The 22,258-nt window shown below is 44.6% G+C and overlaps 1 protein-coding gene across 1 annotated transcript in view; it reads left to right on the forward strand.

Annotated features, from left to right (window-relative positions):
* The first annotated feature begins 4,704 nt into the window (after positions 1–4,704).
* The window catches only part of RAB3B (RAB3B, member RAS oncogene family), a 71,134-nt gene continuing 53,580 nt past the window's right edge, over positions 4,705–22,258 (forward strand). The window contains exons 1-2 of the mRNA XM_027537269.1: positions 4,705–4,918; positions 17,181–17,408. Coding sequence (XP_027393070.1) covers positions 17,181–17,408 — 228 coding nt within the window. The 5' untranslated portion in view covers positions 4,705–4,918. The remainder of the gene's footprint in view (positions 4,919–17,180; positions 17,409–22,258) is intronic.

A 22,258-nucleotide genomic window follows, 5' to 3' on the forward strand; every position in this document is an offset into this window, starting at 1 on the left:
GTTGAGCTTTAAGCCAACTTTTTCACTCTCCTCTTTCACTTTCATCAAGAGGCTCTTTAGTTCTTCTTACCTTTCTGCCATAAGGGTGGTGTCATCTGCATATCTGAGGTTATTGGTATTTCTCCCGGCAATCTTGATTCCAGCTTGTGCTTCCTCCAGCCCAGTGTTTCTTATGATGTACTCTGCATATAAGTTAATAAGCAGAGTGACAATATACAGGCTTGACATACTCCTTTTTCTATTTGGAACCAGTCTGTTGTTCCATGTCCAGTTCGAACTGTTGCTTCATGACCTGCATACAGGTTTCTCAAGTGGCAGGTCAGGTAGTCTGGAATTTCCATCTCTTTCAGAATTTTCCACAGTTTATTGTGATCCACACAGTCAAAAGCTTTGGCATAATCAATAAAACAGAAATAGATGTTTTTCTGGAATGCTTTTGCTTTTTCGATGACCCATTGGATGTTGGCAATTTGATCACTGGTTCCTCTGCCTTTTCTAAATCGAACTTGAGCATCTGGAAGTTCATTACCTTCTTGCCTTTTCTTTTTTCCTTTCTTTCTTTTTGAAATTGAAGTATAGTTGATGTAAAATGAGGGTAAGTGATTGATTCTCATTCAATAAAAAGCATCACTTTATATGTCATGTGCAAACTAGGAGCTAGAGAAGGCTGACTACAGAAGATACAAGGAAATTTTGTTCGTAGGACTTTAACCCCAGTGGTGTTCACCAAGCAACCATGATTCTGTAATCTAGTAGGAACAGCTCTTGACTTGGAGTCAGACAGACCTGTTTCAAATCTGGTTCTTCCATTTACATTTGTGTGACCCTGGAAAGTCATTTCAGTTTTCTGACTTCTATTTCCTCATTTATAGAAAGAGGATGGCAATCCATACCTTGCATGATTGCACTGAAGACTAAATGAGACAAAGATATGAGTTAATCCAGTATATTTTAAGGTCTTAATGATTATTATTGTTAGCCAGTCTGTTCCCAGGTCAAAGGTAGAATTTGTCTTTCTTCTTATTCTTACTTGGCATTTAGACAGCCCAATATATGATTTGTTCTGTATTCTCTCTGGTAATCACCTGCTAATCAATAGAGAGGCACAAATGATGCAGCCCAAATGTCAGATATGACCTTCTTGCCCCTTTAAGATCTAAATGCAATGAGTCTGAACCTCAGGTTTTACATTTTATTGCCCTTGTCAGTTGGAAGACATCCTGAAGTTTTCTGCAAATTCCACAAAGACTTAATGCTCCCATAGTCTCTGCGTCTACTCTCCTTTTTCAACTCAGAAAAACAAAGCCCATTGCTCAATTTTCCTATTCACTCATTCATACAACTCTTCTCTCTCAGGAAGCATTCCTGAGTGTAATGGCTTTTACTGAAGTGTTGAGAGTCACAGAAGATGATTACATTATATGTGTGACAAACAACTTCTCCCATTTAATGCATTCCAGTGCTTAAACACCCTCTGTTTACCTACCATGGGAAGGTTACTTCTGACCCTTTATCCATGCAGCACCTACCCTTACACTGATTTTCTTACTCATTTTTTTCCTTTCCCCTTCCCAGCTCTCTTTATTACTTCCCCCACCATTTTGCTAAGTAAATTCCAAATTCCTTTCCTTTTTTGCACTGAGCAAGTGAGTGTCTCCCTTCTCCTCTCACACTTACATATCCACACTTCTCAAGGCCCTAAACAGGACAAAAGGACCTCTCTATGTTAGAGTTTATCCTTCTTGGAAGGCAGTTGTTAAAAAAGAGTGTTTTTGGTTCTATTACAACCACAATGTTTCCTACTTATTGAGGGCTTACTATGTGCCTGGCACTCAGTCAAGTGCTTTCCAGTAGCTATCCCATTTTCTTATTTGATCTTCACAACATTATTACTATTTCTACAAATAACAATGAGGTGCATGTGTCAGAAAAATCAGATAATATACCTAAGGTCACACAGCAAGTAACTGTGTAGAACAAGGATTAAAAACTACATCTGTCTGGGAAGAAAGGGAAAGTGATAAGAAGACCTGAGGCGATGTAAACCAGTACCATCTGCTCTTCTATTGTCTCCCAACCCCCAAAGGGTGGGTTTTTTGTGTTATCTCATTATTCCTGTGAAGAATGAATAGTTATTATCATGACACCCATTTTGAAAATGAGAAAACTCAAGTAAGACAGTGAAGGAGCAGGCAGCATAGGATATTTGATTTTAAGATCACAGAGGCATTAGTTCTGGGTAATCACCCAGAAGAAATTCAAGGTATGACCATGGGAGGGAAAGTGAAGAGGAGACCAAGGACTGAAGAATCAGGCAACCACATGGCTACCAAAGGCACCAGGAGGGTGGCAGGACAGGGCTAATGCGAATGACCATGAGCCAGAGATTGGAATCTTCAATGCAGTGGAGCAATTGGGGGTCAGTGATGTCCTTGATAAGAGGGATGGGAAGCGGTGTGTCTGGAGACCAAAGGAGAAGCAATTTTGGTACAAGGGTGGAAGTGGCAATGCTAACCCCACCTCTTGGTTCTGTGATGTGTGGAGAGTAGAGAAGTGAGAAGTTTTCCTGCAGAAGGTGGCAGGAGAAGTCCTGGAGGACTGTCAAGCATTAATAAAGGCAAAGAAGTAACCTGAGTATGCTCTGACGAAGCAGAGGGTGTAGGAAAGTTTGTTGGCGAAAGAACAGGATTCTAGAGGGCACATTGGGAAGGGCTGTCAGGACGTGGATGGTGGGAAGGTGAGTGAAAGGGAGGGAGTGGAGAAGCTCAGAAGAGCTCAAAGATGAGTGAAAAGTCAGACAACCAGAGGGGCTGTCTTTTGGGTGGCTCCTTGGGCCAGAGAGACAAATTGTAGATAAAGTCATAATGGAATGTAGGGAAAAAATGTTTTGATATCTGACTCTGTTGTCTAAGATTTTTTTCTTAAATTGATATATAGTTAATTTATAACTTAGTGTTAGTTTCAAGTGTACAGCAAAGTGATTCAGTTACATAAACATATAAATCACTTTGCTGACAAAGGTCTGATTAGTCAAAGCTATGGTTTCCAGTAGTCCTGTACAGATGTGAGAGTTGGACCATAAAGATGGCCAGGTGCCAAAGGATCAGTGCTTTTGAACTGTGGTGCTGGAGAAGACTCTTGGGAGTCCCTTGGACAGTAAGGAGATCAAACAAGTCAGACCTAAAGGAAATCAATCCTGAATATTCATTGGAAGGACTGATGCTGAAGCTGAAACTCCAACACTTTGGCCACCTGATGTGTAGAACTGATTAACTGGAAAAGACCCTGTTGCTGGGAAAGATGGAGGGCACCAGGAGAAGGGGACAACAGAGGATGAGATGGTTGGATGACATCACCAACTCAATAGACATGAGTGTGAGCAAGCCTCGGGAGATAGTGAAGACAGGGAAGCCTGGCAAGCTGCTGTTAATGGGATCGCAGAAAGTTGGACATGACTGAGTGAGTGAACAACAATAGACCTCTAAGATTTGAGAAGGGGGATGACTATGGGGAGGGATTATAATTCTAAACCAAACGTGGCAGCTGGTTCCTGTGACTTCAGGAAGATTGAAATGAAGTCGAAGGATGGGATGCTATTTACTTGTTATACCTGCCGTCTCTGGCAGAGCTGGGATTTTCTAATGACAAGGAAAGAACATTTTCTCACTCCAGGCTACTGCTGGTAATGGAGAGCCATTGGAAATGTTTTGTTTGTTTCATCAGGGTGGAGGTAACATGGTGACATATAGAACAATCACTCAAACTGCTGATGTAGATGGTAGATTAAGAATGGAGGCAGGGAGACCCACTGGGAGGCCGTTGCTTTAGTTCAAGCAAGAAGTGATGAGGTCTGAACCAGGGTGAGAGCTGTGGAGATGGAGAGGAAGGGAAGGGATAGGATACCTTGAAGTGAAGTGAAGTGAAAGTCGATCAGGAGTGTCCGATTCTTTGTGACCCCAGGGACTGTAGCCTGCCAGGCTCCTCTGTCCATGGGATTTTCCAGGCAAGAATACTGGAGTAGGTTGCCATTCCCTTCTCCATAGGATACCTTGCTGCTGCTGCTAAGTCGCTTCAGTCGTGTCCAACTCTGTGCGACCCCATAGACGTCAGCCCACCAGGCTCTCCCGTCCCTGGGATTCTCCAGGCAAGAACACTGGAGTGGGTTGCCATTTCCTTCTCCAATGCATGAAAGTGAAAGTGAAGTCGCTCAGTCGTGTCCGACTCTTAGCGACCCCATGGACTGCAGCCCACTAGGCTCCTCCGTCCATGGGATTTTCCAGGCAAGAGTACTGGAGTGGGGTGCCATTGCCTTCTCCTTATGGAGGCGTTATTACCAGGCTGATGGGATGTAGGGTGTGAAGGAGTGCATAGGGTATACAACAATGCCCAGGTTTCTGGCTTTGCTTCCACGTAGACAGCCATCCAGATCTTGCCTCTCTCCGTGGGCTTCTTTGAGTACGAAGTGATAAATACACAGGCAAGAGCTTCAGAAATGGCAGAGCTACAAACCCATCATCATCTACTTTATCATCAAAGCCCTTTGATTACCCTACTAAGTTCAGTCTATGGAACGAGGCGTGAGAATTAAGATAAATCACGATAGTCAAGCAGGTATTGGGGATCTTCGGGTCCCCAAGAAACCTCGTATTCCCTACACGTGCCGGGAGCCGAGGGCCCCGCGATAGCGGGCTCTGCCCCTGGGCGGGGCATGGGTGGGGCCTGGAAGCGGCCGTAACCCAGCCCAGCTGCAGCCCGAGCCTCTGCCCGAAGTCGCCGCGGAGGGGACCGGACCCGCCCCGCCCCGCCCCCCACCTCCCTGCTCCGCGAACCCGCTGCGCCTTCTGCCTCCCGCCGCCAGGTCCAGCGGTTCCGCGGCGCTGCCAGGGAGCGAGCCGCTCGTCCTCACCCGGAGTCCCAGGTAAGGGGCGCGGCCCGGCAGCCCGCCTGGGGCGGATCTGGGACCGATCCCCGGAGCGGGGCGCGGGGCACAGTGAGCGGGCATTGAGAAGGAGCACAGGGCAGCGGAAGGGGCACCTAGAAGGGGCCAGGGGAGGCCACTAAGGAAGGGTACCGCGGCAGTGAAGGGGCACGTAGCGCGGGGAGGGGCCCTGGGGAGCATCTACCCGGGCTTTGAGGGCGGCGAGGGGAGCCCCAGAGGCAGGGGCAGCGGGATCGGAGGAACAAGAAAGAGGGCGCCGGGGCCGGGGAGAAGGCTGAGCGGCAACTGGAGCGCAGCGAAGGCTGGTTGAGGGGGAAACTGGGGGGAGGGGGATGGAGGCGGGGGAGATGTAAGAAGGGAGCTGAGAGGGGCCGTGCGGGCAGAGGGTACCGAGCAGCCGAGGGGCTGGGAAAGGGGTGTTGAAGCGAAGAGATTAAGGAGAGCGAAGGAGGGGAGGTGTGGAAGTGAAGAGCTAAGGGGAGGGGACTGGGTGGTGGGGGTCGTTTTGAGATGGAGGAGTGAGACGAGGAGGGGAAGGCGAGCTGGGCGGGAGAGGGGTGCTGGGCGGGGAGAGGGTAATCTGAGTGTGGTGTGGAGCGGAGCCCAGCTGGGTATGGGCAAGGTGGGTAATTGGAGTGGGGGCTTGGAGGTGGGAAGCTAGGAAGAATGAGAAGGTGGGAGACAAGGCTAGGTCTATCCAGGCTGCAGAGAAAGCGGGTGGGGAGCTGATGAAGGGAGAGTCCTGGCCTTGGATATGGGCTGTGGGAGCCTGAGTTCTGGCTAGAGGTGGGCTGTGGAGAAGCACTGCAGTTTAGCAGGGGGTTGGGGGAACTGTCCTGGAACTTGGAGAGTTTAGGGTGGTGGATGGGCTGGGTCATGGTGCAGAGAAAGCCAGGTATGGGTTGTGGTGTGAGAGTGGGAAGATGATGGGGGCCCAGAGTGGAGTCCAACAGCATCCGGATGCTAGCCCTGTCTTAGCTCCTCACAAGCTAAGGAGGTGGTGCAAGCACTGGAGCCTATTATACTGCTACCTGGAATCAGAGACAAGAAGAGAATCATTGACAGGGAAATTCATCTACAGGCGGACTCTTGTTCTAGAGTCCAAGTGTAGGAAGAGATTTTTAGGGAGGGCAAGGTGGCAGCCTCTGGCAGCTAGTAGAGGTGAGGAGGGGAGTGAGAGAGGGACAGGGACATCCATCTCAACTGCATGGAATCCAGATGGAAAAGGGTACGGGATAGTAAAAAGAGCTGGATGTGTTTGTGTGCACAGGTGTGTGCCCACCTGTTCTACTCATATAAACGGAAGAAGACGATGGAAGTCTGGGAAAAGCCGCCTATGGTATAAGGAAGCCCTGGTGCTGTGTTGTTGCTGTTTAGTTGCTCACTTGGGTTGGATTCTTTGTGACCCTGTGAACTGCAGCCTGCCAAGTTCCTCTGTCCATGAGATTTCCCATGCAAGAATACTGGAGTGGGTTGCCATTTCCTCCTCCAGGGGATCTTCCCAACCCAGGGATGGAACCCATGTCTCTGCATTGGCAGGTGGATTCTTTACCACTGAGCCACCGGGGAAGCCCCTGGTGCTTGTTTGCGGGAGCAAAGACATTCTGCTGGAGGATGGTGGGTCAGGGAAGACTTTGAGGTCATGAAGGATTTAGCTAGCAGGAGGAAAGTATGTTCCAATCAGAGGAAACAGTATGGAAGAAGGCAAAAATCGAAAATGATCTCCAACCCAAGAAATAAATCTCCAGTTTCTTATGGATTATGATGTGAAGGGAGGCACCAGTAACCTGTAGAGGATGTTTGAAAAGGTTTTCCCTTTAAGCTGGAATTCCTATGGTTTCTCTTCATCTCCCCAGAGCACAGCGGAGATGGCACACAGTAGGTGCTCAATGAATGTTGACTGAATGAATAACTGAGCTGTGGTTTTGCTCTTGCCTCTATTTCCTCACCTACTCCCAAGAATTGTTGTGAGAATCAAATATAATTTGGGTGAAAGAGCTTCACAAACTGTAAAGTACTGTATAGAAGAGAGAGGGCACTGACGTTATTATGCAGGTTTGCCTACATTATCGGAGAAGGCAATGGCACCCCATTCCAGTACTCTTGCCAGGAAAATCCCATGGATGGAGGAGCCTGGTAGGCTGCAGTCCATGGGGTCATGAAGAGTCGGACACGACTGAGTGACTTCACTTTCACTTTTCACTTTCATGCATTGGAGAAGGAAATGGCAACCCACTCCAGCGTTCTTGCCTGGAGAATCCCAGGGACAGGGGAGCCCGGTGGGCTGCCGTCTATGGGGTCGCACAGAGTCGGACACGACTGAAGTGACTTAGCAGCAGTAGCGGCAGCCTACATTATGATAGTGGTCATATCAACCGCTCTTTCCAGCCTGGAGAAGGAAGTGAACATTTATCAAACATCTATTGTATGCAAGGCGGAATACAATGAAAACGCTTGGTAGAGTGCCTAGCATTTAGGTGCTCACTAAATGATAGCTATTACAATATTGTTTCTGTGGCTCTAAGAGATGAAGGGAAACAATGAGGAGGTGGGCTGGGCTGGGCTGGCAGTGGGGAATGGTTTCAAGAAAGGTTGAATCAGATAAGTGAGTGGAGTATGGCTTTAGGGAGGAGATTGTGTATAGCAGGGTGATGTTCAATTGTCTAACTCCCAATAGGAAGACAGAATTACATTTACTGAGCACCCGCTATGTGTCAAATGGCAGCATATCTGTATGCCTTACCAACATTGTGAGTGAACTGAAAGTGTTAGTTGCTCAGTCGTGTTGGACTCTTTGCAACCTATGGACTGTAGCCTGCCAGGCTCCTCTGTCCATGGAATTCTCCAGGAAAGAGTACTGAACTGGGTAGCCATTCCCTTCTCCAGGAGATCTTCCCAACCCAGGGATTGAACCTGGGTCTCCCCCATTGCAGGCAGATTCTTTACCCTCTGAGCCACCAAGATTGACTGTAATCCTCCCAACAATGGTTATTTTACAAATGAGGAAACTGTCTTACTCATGCAAAGTTTCTTGCCAAGGTCTCATAGCTAATAAATGCTGGGCCTGGAAACTGAATCTAACCTGTTTGTTTGGAATCCCAAGCAATTTCCACTACCCAGGATGACTTGGTAGAAGAAAACATGAAGCATACAGACAAAAAATTTTTTTGGAAAGGAGTTATAAAGCACTGTCATATACTAGTTTTAATTCTTCCTGTAGTTTGCCCAGAAGTCATTTTATTAACTCATTTTATAGATAAGGAAACTGAGACCCAGGGTGTGATCTGCCTGAGGTTACACAATTGCTTAGAGAGCCAGGGCTCAGTCCAGGTGTCTCTGACTTAATCCTGTGCTCTTTCCATCAAAGGGAATTTCCTTTGTGTACCTCTCCATTATATGTATTCAGTTGATCTCTTGCTGCATTTTAGGGCTGTCTCCTCTCCTTCCCCCTTTCATGGCTGAAGTAGGCCTCTTCCTTAGTTGATCAGACTCAAAGTGTTATTTTTCACACCAGTTCTCCTAGGAGCCATTTCCTTCTTCCCCCCAGCCTGGAACCAGAGATGACTTCCTGGATGGTCCCTGGGCCTTCATCTGTATTGCTTGTCACGAAGAGCAAGAGCTCTATCATTTATGTGACTGTCACAAAAGAGAGGGAAGATCTGATTGATGCTTATCTGACAAATGCAGTCTGCATTGACCTGTCTGCTCAGATCTGCCTCTGGCAGCTGCCTGCTGGGGTGGTTTTTACCTCTCTTTCGAATGTCTGTGTAGCCCCTGCCTTCCTTTTGAAAAGATCTCCTTGGGGGCTCCCATCTGAATCTATCTTCCAATTGAACTCAGCTCTCTGCCTCTCCCTGTTCTCACACCATCTTCTGGGAAAGCTGCACTGAGTGCGCATGAGCAGACGTTGACAGTAGAGTATGGCAAATGCTAGGAAAGAGATCTCAGGTGCTGGGGATGTTCTTCTTTTCTTTTTAAATTATGTCTGTTTATTTTTAATTGATTGATGATGGCTTTACAAGACTGGTTTTGATTTCTGCCACACTGGGGATGCTTTTCTATTCACCCTAAAATTGTTGTGGGCTTTCCCAGTGGCTCAGTGATAAAGAATCCGCCTGCAATGCAGGAGTCACGGGAGACACAGGTTCGATCCATGGGTCAGGAAGATCCCCTGGAGGAGGGCATGGCAACCCATTCCAGTATTCTTGCCAGGAAAAAAACCTCATGGACAGAGGAGCCTGGCAGGCTACAGTTCATGAGGTCACAAAGAGTCGGACACAACTGAGCATGTATGCACTAAAATTGATGTGGTTTTTATTTTCTTTAAGCCCAGTCCAATCTGAAAGTCATCAGATGACAGAAGTTCTAGTAATGATGCTCCAACTGACTTGCTGGGTGACCTTTGACAAATCAGTTTTCTTTGTGGAGCCTTGATTATTTTTTCCCCTGAAAATGAGGGGAGTGTATCAGACCAGGAACTGAAACTGTTTTTTTTACTCTTGGCTCACACCTATGGCAGACATAGCTTAATAAAGGCAAGCACTTTACCTATTAATTCTACACAAGGCCAGTATAGTTTTTTCCGTACACTGTACGTATGAAGCACCCTTATACACGTTTTCTTATTGAAAAATCATAGCAGCCTTCTGCAGTAGGTAATGTGATCACATCATAGATGAGGACACTGAAGCTCAGAGTTTAGGTTACTTGTCCAATTTCATACACTGAGTTACTGCAAAAGCTTGGGACCAAGATCCAGACTTTTTTGTTATGATAAAGCTGCCACTCTAAAATCTCTTCTAATTCCAGAAATCTAAGAGTGCAAGCAGCTGCACTTGCAAAAAATGAAGACCAATAATACAACATTTACATCAAAGTTTGGCACACGGCAAATGCTCAATAAACATTTACAGAAAAGAGTAACATGCCCAAGGATTTAATCTAGGTTCAGTGTTGACAGGGTGTAAGGATAAATAAAACTCAGATGAATCCAGAAGGAGGGATAGACAGTTAATTGTCAAATAAGCTCAAATTATGGAGCCCAGATCAGGGAGGGGGCACTTGACTACAGAAGTGAATTAAAGAAACCAGTGAATTAATATTTATTGAGTACCTCCCATAGGTCAAGAAACCACACCAGCTTATTTACATATGATAAATGTTCACTCTGTTGGTACCATCACTTAGTGAAGTAGGTGGTATTTTCTTGGTTTCAAGGTAAAAATACTGTGGCTTAGAAAGCTGATATAACTCACCCAAGAATTCAGCCAAGGAATAGAGCAGGGATTTTTACTTTTCCCTTATTACAGCATAAAGTGAAGTTGCTCAGTCGTGTCTGACTCTTTGTGACCCCATGGACTGTAGCCTACCAGGTTCCTTCATCCATGGGATTTTCCAGGCAAGAATACTGGAGTGGGTTGCCATTTCCATCTCCAGGAGATCTTCCCGACCCAGGGATTGAACCAAGGTCTCCCACATTGTAGGCAGGCACTTTACCATCTGAGCCACCAGGGAAGTCCTTATTATAGCATGGTACTAAGTTAATCTCAGCTGTTAGCTATGAGTCCTGGGCAGATCCTCGTAACTTCTGGCTCTTAGTTCCTTTCTTGCTCCAATGGGAATAGTAATCACTGCCCTTCCAATTTAATCTTCCAGGTCTATTTATAGGGTAAAATAAGATCAAGGAAATGGGTAAGGATTAAATCTGTGTTTTAGTAAAGTTATTTTTTGACCAGGAGATCTCTCTCTTCTCACTTCTGGAGATCTCTCCTAAGGAAATAAATTGTTGTGTTGTTCAGTTGCTAAGTCATGTCCGACTCTCTGCTGCCTCGTGGACTGCAGCACACCAGGCTCCTCTGTCCCCTACTATCTCCCAGAGTTTGCTTAAATTCATGTCTGTTGAGTTGGTGGTACTATCTAACCATTTCATCCTCTGTCATCCCCTTCTGCTTTTGCCTTAAATCTTTCCCAGCATCAGAATCTTTTCCAGTGAGTCAGCTCTTCCCATTAGGAGGCCAAAGTATCAGAGCTTCAGCTTCAGCATCAGTCCTTCCAGTGAATATTCAGGCTTGATTTCCTTTAGGATTGACTGGCTTGATCTCCTTGCTGTCCAAGTGACTCTCAAGAGTCTTTTCCAGCACAACAGTTCAAAAGCATCAATTCTTTGGTGCTAAACCTTCTTTTGGAGAAGGCAATGGCACCCTACTCCAGTACTTTTGCCTAGAAAATCCCATGGACAGAGGAGCCTGGTAGGCTGCAGTCCATGGGGTCGCTAAGAGTCAGATACGACTGAGCGACTTCACTTTCACTTTTCACTTTCATCCATTGGAGAAGGAAATGGCAACCCACTCCAGTGTTCTTGCCTGGGGAATCCCAGGGACGGGAAGCCTGGTGGGCTGCCGTCTATGGGGTCGCACAGAGTCAGACACGACTGAAGCGACTTAGCAGCAGCAGTAGCAGCAGCAAGCCTTCTTTATGGTCTAATTCTCACATCTGTACATGACTAATGAAAAAATCATAACTTTGACTATACAGACTTTTGTTGATAAAGTGATGTCTCTGCTTTTTAATATACTATCTAGTTTTATTGTAGCTTTCTTTCCAAGGAGCAAACATCTCTTAATTTCATCCTGTAATCACTGTCTGCAGTGATTTTGGAGTCCAAAAAAATAAAATCTGTCACTGCTTCTACTTTTCCCCCTTCTATTTGCCATGAAGTGTTGGAACTGGATAGTTTTTTGAATGTTGAGTTTTAAGACAGCTTTTTCACTTTCCTCTTTCACCCGCATCAAAAGGCTCTTTAGTTCCTTTTCACTTTCTGCCATTAGAGTGGTATCATGTGCATATATGAGGTTGTTGCTGTTTCTCCTGGCAATCTTGATTCTAGCTTGTGATTCATCCAACCCAGCATTTTGCATGATGTACTCTGTATATAAGTTAAATAAGCAGGGTAACAATATATAGCCTTACTGTACTCCTTTCTCAATTTTGAACGAGTCAGTATTTCCATGTCTGGTCCGAACTGTTTCTTGACCCACATACAAGTTTCTCAGGAGGCAGATAAGGTGGTCTGGTATTCCCATCTCTAAGAATTTTCCATAGTTTGTTGTGATCCACACAGTCAAAGGCTTTAGCACAGTCTTAATGAAGCAGAAGTAGATGTTTTTCTGGAATTCCTGTGCTTTCTCCATGATGCAATGAATGTTGGGAATTTGATCTCTGGTTCCTCTGCCTCTTTGAAACCCAACTTGTACATCTGGAAGTTCTCCATGCATGTAGTGCTGAAGCCTATCTTGAAGGATTTTGAGCATAACCTTGCTAGCATGTGAAATGAGAGTAATTATATGGTAGTTTAAACATTCTTTGGCATTGCCTTTCTTTGGGATTGGAATGAAAACTGACTTTTTCCAGTACTGGGGCCACTGCTGAGTTTTCCAAATTTGCTGACATATTGAGTACAGCACTGTAACAGCATCATCATTTAGGACTTTAAAAAGCTCAGCTTGAATTCCAGTACCTCCACTAACTTTGTTCATAGTAATGCTTCTTAAGACACACTTCACTTCACATTTCAGGATGTCTGGATCTAAGTGAGTGATAACCACACCATCATGGTTATCTGGGTCATTAAGACCTTTCTTGTATAGTTCTTCCGTGTACTCTTGCCACCTCTTCTTGTAACAGTGACCAAAACCATCTCAAAGAAAAAGAAATGCAAATAGGCACAGTGGTTGTCTGAAGATGCTTTACTAATAGCTGAGGAAAGAAGAGAAGTGGAAGGCAAAGGAGAAAAGGAAAGATATGCCCAACTGAGTGCAGAGTTCCAGAGTATAGCAGAGTATAACTTTTCAATAAACATTGCTGAGAAATAAGAGGAGAATGATACAATGGGAAAGACTAGAGATCTCCTCAAGAAAATTCAAGATATCAAGGGAACATTTCATGCAAGGATGGGCATAATAAAGAAGTAAATAGGAAAGAGAACAAATATTTATGTAAAGAAATGGTCACTCTAACTTAATTTATAATAATCGAGAACAGAAAAATAAATATACAACTTTAAAGAATTGGTCATGTGATACAACCATAGGGCTAAATAAGGTGTAGTCAATTGAAATGATATTTACAAGAATTTTTAAAGTCTCAGTAAGATGTTTATGATATAATGTTAAGTGAAAAGGAGTAGGATACAAAACTAAAGATCTCAGCTACTAAAATACACATGGAAGATATAGACTCGAGAGTATGGTATGCTGTCATTTATTTATATATATATATATATGAAGTATGAATAGACTTCTATGTTTATATATGCAAAGACTATCTTTGAAGGATACATAAATTGTTAACATGTTTGCCTCTGGGGAGAGGAACTAGAGATTGGGAGCAGGGGTGGAAGCAAGACTTACTTTTCACTGTAAACCTTTAGGTTCCATATTACTTACTTTTTATGTTGAAAGTTAAGAAAATAATGCAAATGACAAATGGTGATAAAATAATAGTAATTTTACTATATGATAACTTGCAAACTGTAAAGTTTGAATTATTTTTAGTGTAATATAAATGTTTTCAATATATATTATTTATATATATATATAAAGAGTAATGCATACATTGGTTTATTACAAAAGTGTAAAAGGATATGACTTAGGAACAGCCAGGTGGAAGAGATGCATATGCAGGGTATGGGGAAAGGGAGGTCTTGGAGCTTCCATGGCCTCTCCAGGTGTGCCACCCTTCCAACACATCAATGTCATCACCAGCCTGGAAGATGTCCACCCCATTTGGATAGGGTTGTTTACGAAGACTTCGTTCCTGCAGGCATGATTGATTAAGTCATTGGCCTTTAGTCATCAGCTTGATCTCCATCCCTTCTACCCTCGCCAGAGGTTAGCAGGTGATGCTGAAAGTTCCAATCCTCTAACTGTGTGGTTGGTTCCTCTGGCAACAAGCCCCTACTCTGAGGTTGTCCTGGAGTCCCAGTCACCAGTCATCTCATTAGCATACAACAAGACACTTAATCACTTGCACTTCCAGAGATTCCAAAGGCTTTAGGAGCTCTGCCTGGAACCAGGTACCCAGACCAAATACATATCTTGTATTATATCACAGTACTCAATAAATCAGAGAAGGTGATGGCACCCAACTCCAGTATTCTTGCCTGGAAAATCCTATGGATGAAGAAGCCTGGTGGGCTGCAGTCCATGGGGTCGCTAAGAGTCGGACACAACTGAGCGACTTCACTTTCACTTTTCACTTTCATGCATTGGAGAAGGAAATGGCAACCCACTCCAATGTTCTTGCCTGGAGAATCCCAGGGACGGGGGAGCCTGGTGGGCTGCTGTCTCTGGGGTCGCACAGAGTTGGACACGACTGAAGTGACTTAGCAGCAGCAGCAGCAGCACTCAATAAATGGTAACTGTTACATGGTTATTGTCACCACCATGTCCCTCATGGAAAATAACGAGTACTTAACAAGTATTTACTGATATTAAGGCCAGGTATACCACAATATATATACTGTTTAAGTTAAATAATAGGATATAATTTCAAAATAGATGATATTCTGGTGTGTGAAAAAATAAAGGAGGAAATGTACTTCAAATATTAACGATGGCAGTTTCTGAGAGGATGGGGTATCTAGTAATTTAAAATTTTTCTTTTTTATAGTCTTGTGTTTTTCCCTAACATTTAATAATGGATATATACTTTCAAAGGTGAAATTTTCTCTTGGAAACAAACAAAGATGACCGGTAGCAGAGCGGAGGATGGTGTGAGGTCGTGATTGCTTCCCTTGTCTTGGATAGAAAAAAAGCATAATTCCTTTGACTTGCCAGTTCTAGAAATGAGCTCTGCATCTTGTGCAATGAAAAACTGAAAAGTTCGGGCTATGAGACAGTTGCTGCTAAGTCGCTCCAGTCCCTATCCGACTCTGCAACCCCATAGATGGCAGCCCACCAGGCTCCCCCGTCCCTGGGATTCTCCAGGCAAGAACACTGGAGTGGGTTGCCATTTCCTTCTCCAGTTGGATCAGGCCAATTGTTCCCCTCCGATCTCACCTTTTTCTTTCGTGTAAATGCTATGTCTGAGTCCCCAAGTGTCCTGGGCATGTTCCACACCTGCCTAGTGAGCCTTACCAAGGGGCAGACTGATACAGTGGTGGGCGTGTAGGTCCCAATAAAGCCTTGAGAGCTAGGAGAAAAAGAGAAGGAAGAGAAGAGGCCACTGAAGGTTTGTGGTGGCCTATTTAAGGAAGTATTACTAAGGGCTGCTAATAATCATACATATTCATCTGGCTTTTCTTCAAGAGAGCTTTTCACCTTCTGCATTTGTCAGCTTCTTATCTTTATAGCTCACCTGAGAGGCCCAGAGAGATAAATCCATCTCTCTTTCTTTTCTTTTGAGGAAAAGGCAGGAATTCCTAAAGAGGATGACACTCTGGACATCTTATGTCAGGGCTGTCCTTCCGCCCTCCTCTTGACTACACACCCCACCCGCCTGAGTACCCAGTGTTAAGCAGAAGGAGTGATGGCAGGTGAAGAAGTAGGGTCCCTGCAGAAAAAGAAATAAAAAAGCAAGTAAGACTATGGGACCAAGTGCTCGATTATGGATGGCTTTCAGACTCAAATCATTCTAGAAAAGGAGAGGATAGTGGCGGGACTGTGAGTGCTGAGGTCTCAGGGAAGGTCTGGCATGTAATAAATACTTGTCAGAGGAATGAATGAACAAATGAACAGGTAAATAAATGAAGGAACTAGGCTTTGAAGGATTTGGAATAATAATAACTTATATTCACACCTGTTGGGATTTACCAGCTTATGAAGATCTTACTCCTTGTTTTCTCATTTGAGTCCTGTAATAGCCCTGTGAGAAAAGCAGGGCAGAAATTGTTCTCCCCATTTTCCAGATTATGAGATTGGGCCCCAGAGTGGTGATGTGACTTTTATTAATTCAGTATACATTTACTGAGTGCTGATTACATACTAGGACTTGTGCTGAAACTAGAGAAATACATTAAGAAATGAAATACATTAGGTCCAAGATGCTTGGTCTAAAGGAGAAGCTGGAATAGTAAACAGTTCTGAAATGATACAAGTGCTATTGGAGCGCACTGGGAGCCTAGGGCCAGGAGTGCATCCTCTGCCCTGCCCAGGGGAGGTGAACCTTCACATGGATCTGCGAGGTTGAACAGGAGTTTATTTGAAGCAGAAGAGTATTGTGGGCAGAAAGAATACAGAGCTAAAGGGACAGAAGCAAGAAATAACAGCGTATTTGGAGTGGAGTATAATTTGGTATGGGCTTCCCTGGTGGCTCAGTGATAAAGAATCCACCTGCTAATGCAGGAAACATGGGTTTGATCTCTGGGTTGGGAAGATCCCCTGGAGAAGTAAATGACAATCCACTCCAGTATTCTTGCCTGGGAAATCCCATGGACAGAGGAGCCTGGTGGGCTACAGTCTGTGGGGTTGCAAAAGAGTTAGACATGATTTAGCAACTAAACCACCACAACAACAGCATAATTCTATAAAAAGTAGCACAGGTTGGTAGGGAGAAGCCTTAGGGGAAGGTAAAATTTAGAGAATTTATTCTTTGGTTGGTTGGTTCTTTGTCAAGTTGAAAAGTTTGGGCTTGATCTTTAGAACTATAGGGAGCCATAAATGTTTTTGAAACAGGAGAATGAGAGCCCTGTGTTGGCTTTTCCTGGAATGTTCAAACATTTGCTGTCTTGACCTTCCTCCCTCTAGCCACTCCAAAACTCAGCTTAGGAGCTGTCTCCTACAGGAACCTCTCCTTGACCACCATGTCTTCAGAAGGTTAGGTGCTTCTGATGAGCTTCCTCAGCCAAGGCTTCCCTCTGTCTTATCACTTATCCTCTGCTTTGTTACTTTGTGTTTGAGTTTTTACTCTAATCTGCGGCCACTCAGAGGTCAGACACCATGTCTGATTCATATTTGTATTCTTTGTGCCCAGCACAGTACTTGACTCAGAACAGTGTGCTCAGTAAATGTTTGCTGAAGGAATATTTGGGAGGAGCTGGTTCCACCCCAATCCTGGGTTCCACCCCAATCCTGAGATAACATTTGGGGCAGGTTCAGTGCGGGGGTGATTCTGAGTAGTGTATTTCCTCAGTGATGCTGGGGTGGGGAGTGAGTGTGTGAATGGGTGTGTGACCATTAAAAGTTAGGTGACTCAGAGTGACACTGGAGATGTGTTCCTGAGTGACCACAGGTCTCTCCTGCAGATGGCTTCAGTGACCGATGGTAAAGCCGGAGTCAAAGATGCTTCTGACCAGAATTTTGACTACATGTTCAAACTGCTCATCATTGGCAACAGCAGTGTCGGCAAAACTTCCTTCCTCTTCCGCTATGCCGATGACACCTTCACCCCAGCCTTCGTCAGCACCGTGGGCATCGACTTTAAGGTGAAGACAGTCTACCGCCACGAGAAGCGAGTGAAGCTGCAGATTTGGGTGAGTCCTGGGCATCTTGGGCAGAAGTGTCCCGAGAGCTGACTCGCTTGCTAGTACAACGGCTGGGCAGTGGGGCCAGTTTAGAACTTTGCTGGGGTTTATGACGTTAGGCCCCAGTGCTATTGCATGTCTGGCCCCTGGACTGTCCCTTGCTGATTTTATACGTTTGCTCTCATTTGGGGACTCAGTTGCTTCTGCTGCTTAACTGTCCAAGAGGTTTTATCCTGGATTATACAGATAAGCGACCAAGAGTCTGGGCTTTGGAGTTATAGGCCTGGATTCAGATTTAAGTTTTGCCAATTACTAGTCATGGAACCTGGACTAAGTTACTTAACCTCTCTAGGCCAGGCTTTCCTCTTCGGGGATTATAATGACATCTATATCATAGGGTTGGTGAGTGCTTAGCATAGTTCCTGGAACATAATAAATGTACAGTAAATGTTAGTTACTGTGTCCATAATCTATCACTGTGTAATCACCTTAAAACTTGATGGCTTAAAACAATAATTCATTAACACACAGTTCTATGGATTGAATATTTGGGAGTGGCTTGGTTTCTGGCTTGCAATCTATTATGAGGTTGCTGGCAGATGTTGGTTTGGGTTGCAGTCATCTGAAGGCTTGAGTGGACCTGGAAGATTCCTTTCCAAGGTGGCTTACTCATGTGTCTGGCACTGGGCTTTAGTAGGAGACCTTTGTTCCTTCCTACATGGCTCTCTTCATACAATGTCTTAATGACATGGAGCTAGCTTGTCCTAGGGGGAGAGATCCAAGAAACCAAATCGAAAGTGGTGATGTCTCTAATTAGAGTATGCTATTGGTCACTAATTCAGTGTAGAAGGAACCTATACAAAAGTATGAATCCTGGGAGGTGAGGATTATTGGGGACCATCTTGGAAACTGGCTACCACAGCTACTATTATTGGTATTTACCAGTGTACTAATAAAATATATACATATTTGAGATGATAATAGCAGCATGTACATCATATACTTTTTGATAATGAATTAGCATTGAGATTGGAAATTTAAAAAATCTGTGATTTAAAGTATTCAAAATGTATTATTTATTATCAGTCCACTCAACATTAATACATTGTACATATATGTTATTAGTATAATCCCTATAGTGCTTTTTGTTTTACAATTTTTCCCATGTATTAATAGTATCTCACAACCCCATGGGACAGATATTCAGAGCATAATTAATTTACTTTAAGTTGACCACACAGCTACAAAGTGAGATTCCAACGCAGGTCTTCTGATTTTAAAGTATGAGTTTTTTTTTCTCTACACTGTGTCCATTAAGTATTATAGAGCCCATGTTTCCATTTGTGGTCATATTAAGTATTAATTTATATACAGATAAAACTTTATTTTGCTTGTTTATTCTCTATTAAAAGCATCAAGGAATCATAAACCATTGGAAATGGGAGAAACTATGCAGGCCATTTAGTTCATTGGTTCTAGAAGTGTGGTGTCCAGATCAACAGCATCAGCACCATTAGGAATTTGTTAGAGATGCAGAATCTCAGGTCCCTCCTCACAGCCAGAAAATCAGGAACTCTAGGGTATAGCCGAATAATGTGCTATAACAAACCATCCGGGTGTTTTGAGGTAGGCTAAAATTGAAGAACCACTGATCTAGTTTAACTACCTCATGGTGAGGATCAATCAGCATTTATTAAGTGCCTATTATGTGCCGGTGCTTCCATTTGTGTAGCCTGACGTCCTCCCTGCAGCCGGTGCACAGAGGGGGCTGAAAGCACAGGATATTTGGGGCATGGCGAGCAATCCAGTGAAAATGGAGCAAGGCCGAGAAAGTGCCGGGAGGGGATGCCAAGAGAAATTTGCTGGAGAGGCTGTCGGGTGGCAGTTTGGGGGTTAGAGAGATCTTAATGCTGCTGCTGCTAAGTTGCTCCAGTTGTGTCTGACTCTGTGCGACCCCACAGACGGCAGCCCACCAGGCTCCCCCGTCCCTGGGATTCTCCAGGCAAGAACACTGGAGTGGGTTGTCATTTCCTTCTCCAATGCATGAAAGTGAAAAGTGAAAGTGAAGTCACACAGTCGTGTCCGACTCTTTTCGACCCCATGGACTGCAGCCTACCAGGCTCCTCCGTCCATGGGGTTTTCCAGGCAAGAGTACTGGAGTGGGGTGCCATTGCTTCTCTGTAGAGAGACCTTAGACAACAAATAAAAGGTTCTTGACATGGGTCAGAGGCTACATGCCTGATTATTCCTTAGGGAGCTGAAGAAACTTACTGGAGTTTATTATCTTTGAATACAAAATCAGTGTATACTAATATTTGCTATATGGATTGACACAGATGTCTTCATTTGATCTCCACATTAGATGATCGTATATCCTACACTCAAATACTCTTCAGGTAGAAGGAGACAGTCTATATTCTACACTCAAACACTCTTCAGGTGGAAGGAGACAAGTCTGTCCTTCTAAGGGATTGGCAGTGGCGGCTCCCTCACTCTTTTATTCATTTTCAGCCCATTATGAGCTTTTGCAGTTTTCCTGTGCCTCATTAAGTGGGTTTATTGATTGTACTATCTATTTTTAATGAAATGAACCCCCATGATATATATGTAGCTTTAAAAGAAACCCACAAAGAAGCTTCTGATTGAGGACTATACTAATTATAGTGAGCCTAAGTGAGCACTTTTCACTTTCATGCATTGGAGAGGGAAATGGCAACCCACTCCAGTGTTCTTGCCTGGAGAATCCCAGGGACAGGGAAGACTAGTGGGGTGCCATCCATGGGGTCGCACAGAGTCGGACACGACTGAAGCGACTTAGCAGCAGCAGCAGCAGCAAGTGAGCACAGAAAATGGCTAGACATGTTTCCCCAACACCTAGCACAAGTTCAATGTTAGCCACGTTTTGAGGTAAAATCAATGACAATCAAATATGATCTGACATAAGCACATTGCTTTTGCTAAAAAAAAATTAGCAAAGATTTTTTTGTGTGTGTATGTTTGTATGCATATGTACTTTCTGTAGCAGAAAATAAACATTTCTGTACTGTTTATAAATGCATTAAAATGTAAGCATTTGAATATTGCCTTTGTCATTGTAATGTATTTTAATATCTTTTGTGTATTGAAGCAGGCAGATATATAGGCTTTGGCAAGTCACTCCACTTCTATGAGTAGATAATATCCTCAACTGTAAAGGTCTCACAGGTTTGTTGAGGGGAAGCTATACGTGATAACATAGTATTGTGCCTGGCACATACTAAGAATACAGTAAAAGTTAGGTTCTGTCCTCTCTCTGCTCCTGCCGCTCATGCAGACAATGACTGACTTCCCTCCCAAGGTTTCCCACCTGTGGTTCCAGAAGTGCTGGAACGGCATCCAGGGATTCATTAGCACTGTATGAAGCGTTCAATTAAATTTCTCAAGCTCATTCAGTCTCTCCCAGGGGATTTCAAAAAGCCATTGTCAGGGTGGAAGGTGGAGAGGGAAGAAGAGGAGGTTAATATTGCTGAGCAGGACCATTCACAAAAGGAGTTTCTACCACCTCTGGGGGATCGTGAGGGTACTGGTGGTGCCTTGTTTCCCAGCGTCCCTTACCATATAAGTCCTTGAGAGCCTCTTCTGTGTCCGGAAAGGTTAATTATTGCGGACTAGAGAAGATAATCTGACTGAGGAGGTAAGGGTAGGGGAGAAATCTCATTAATAGAGAGTGAGAGCATGCACAGGTGTGGAGGGAGGAGGGAGAATTGGTAACTGCACAGCAACAGACCCGACTAGAGGCCACTTACTGCTCAGGTGCTAGTTGCCAAGCAACCCCTGGGGACCTGTGGGAAGAGAAGGGTGGAAGTTGGCCTTCCACTGCCTCCATGTAGAGCCCATTGTGAGGGTTATTGGGTCTGAGGGAAGGGAAGAATCTGGGGGTCTGTGACATGATGGCGCCAACCCAGGAATCCTGGGTTTTAGTCCTGGCTCTGCCCTGCAGTGTGGTCATTGTGTGATCTGGAGTAACTCTTCCCCTCCATGGGCCTGTGTCCCCAAAGATCAAAAGGAGAAAATAATCCTCTCTCTTCTTGCCTCATGGGATGTTGTGAAGTTCAAGGGAAGACATAGAAAGTAAAGTCCAAGGAGAATTGTGACGCTTTGAGTAGATTGGGATTATGGATATTGTCAGCCATGTGAATTCTCCCTGTATGTGCTTTGAATCATTCTTTGTGTCTTCACATCTTCCCTCTGACCCAAGGAGGTAGTTATCTCCTTAAAGAATGGGTGGTTGGGCTTTTCTGATGGCTCAGTGATAAAGAATCCACCTGCCAGGGCAGGAAGATATGGGTTTGATCTCTGATCCGGGAAGATCTCACAAGCTACAGGGTAACTAAGCCTGTGCACCACAACTACTGAACCTATGCCCGAGAGCCTGCGAGCCGCAAATGCTGAAGCCCACACGCCCTACAGCCTCTGCTCTGCCACAAAAGAAGCCGCTGCAGTGAGGAGCCCATGCACCACAACTAGAGTAGCCCCTGTTCATCACAACAGCCCATGCAGCAATAAAGACCCAGCACAGCCAAAAAGAAATCAAATTATATGTATCTATGCTTAGTTGCTCAGTCTTGTCTGACTCTTGGCGATCCCATGAACTTTAGCCGGCCAGGCTCCTCTGTCCATGGGATTCTCCAGGCAAGAATACTGAAGTGGCTTGCCACGCCCTCCGCCAGGGGATCTTCCCAACCCAGGGATCGAACCCAGGTCTCCTGCATTGCAGGCATATTCTTTACTGTCTGAGCCACCAGGGATGTATATATATATACCCCACCAATATAGGTGGTTGAGCCCAGAGATGTCAAATTACTTGTGCAGAGCCAAAC

Source organism: Bos indicus x Bos taurus, chromosome 3, assembly GCF_003369695.1.
Source record: "Bos indicus x Bos taurus breed Angus x Brahman F1 hybrid chromosome 3, Bos_hybrid_MaternalHap_v2.0, whole genome shotgun sequence".
Lineage (NCBI taxonomy): Eukaryota > Metazoa > Chordata > Mammalia > Artiodactyla > Bovidae > Bos > Bos indicus x Bos taurus.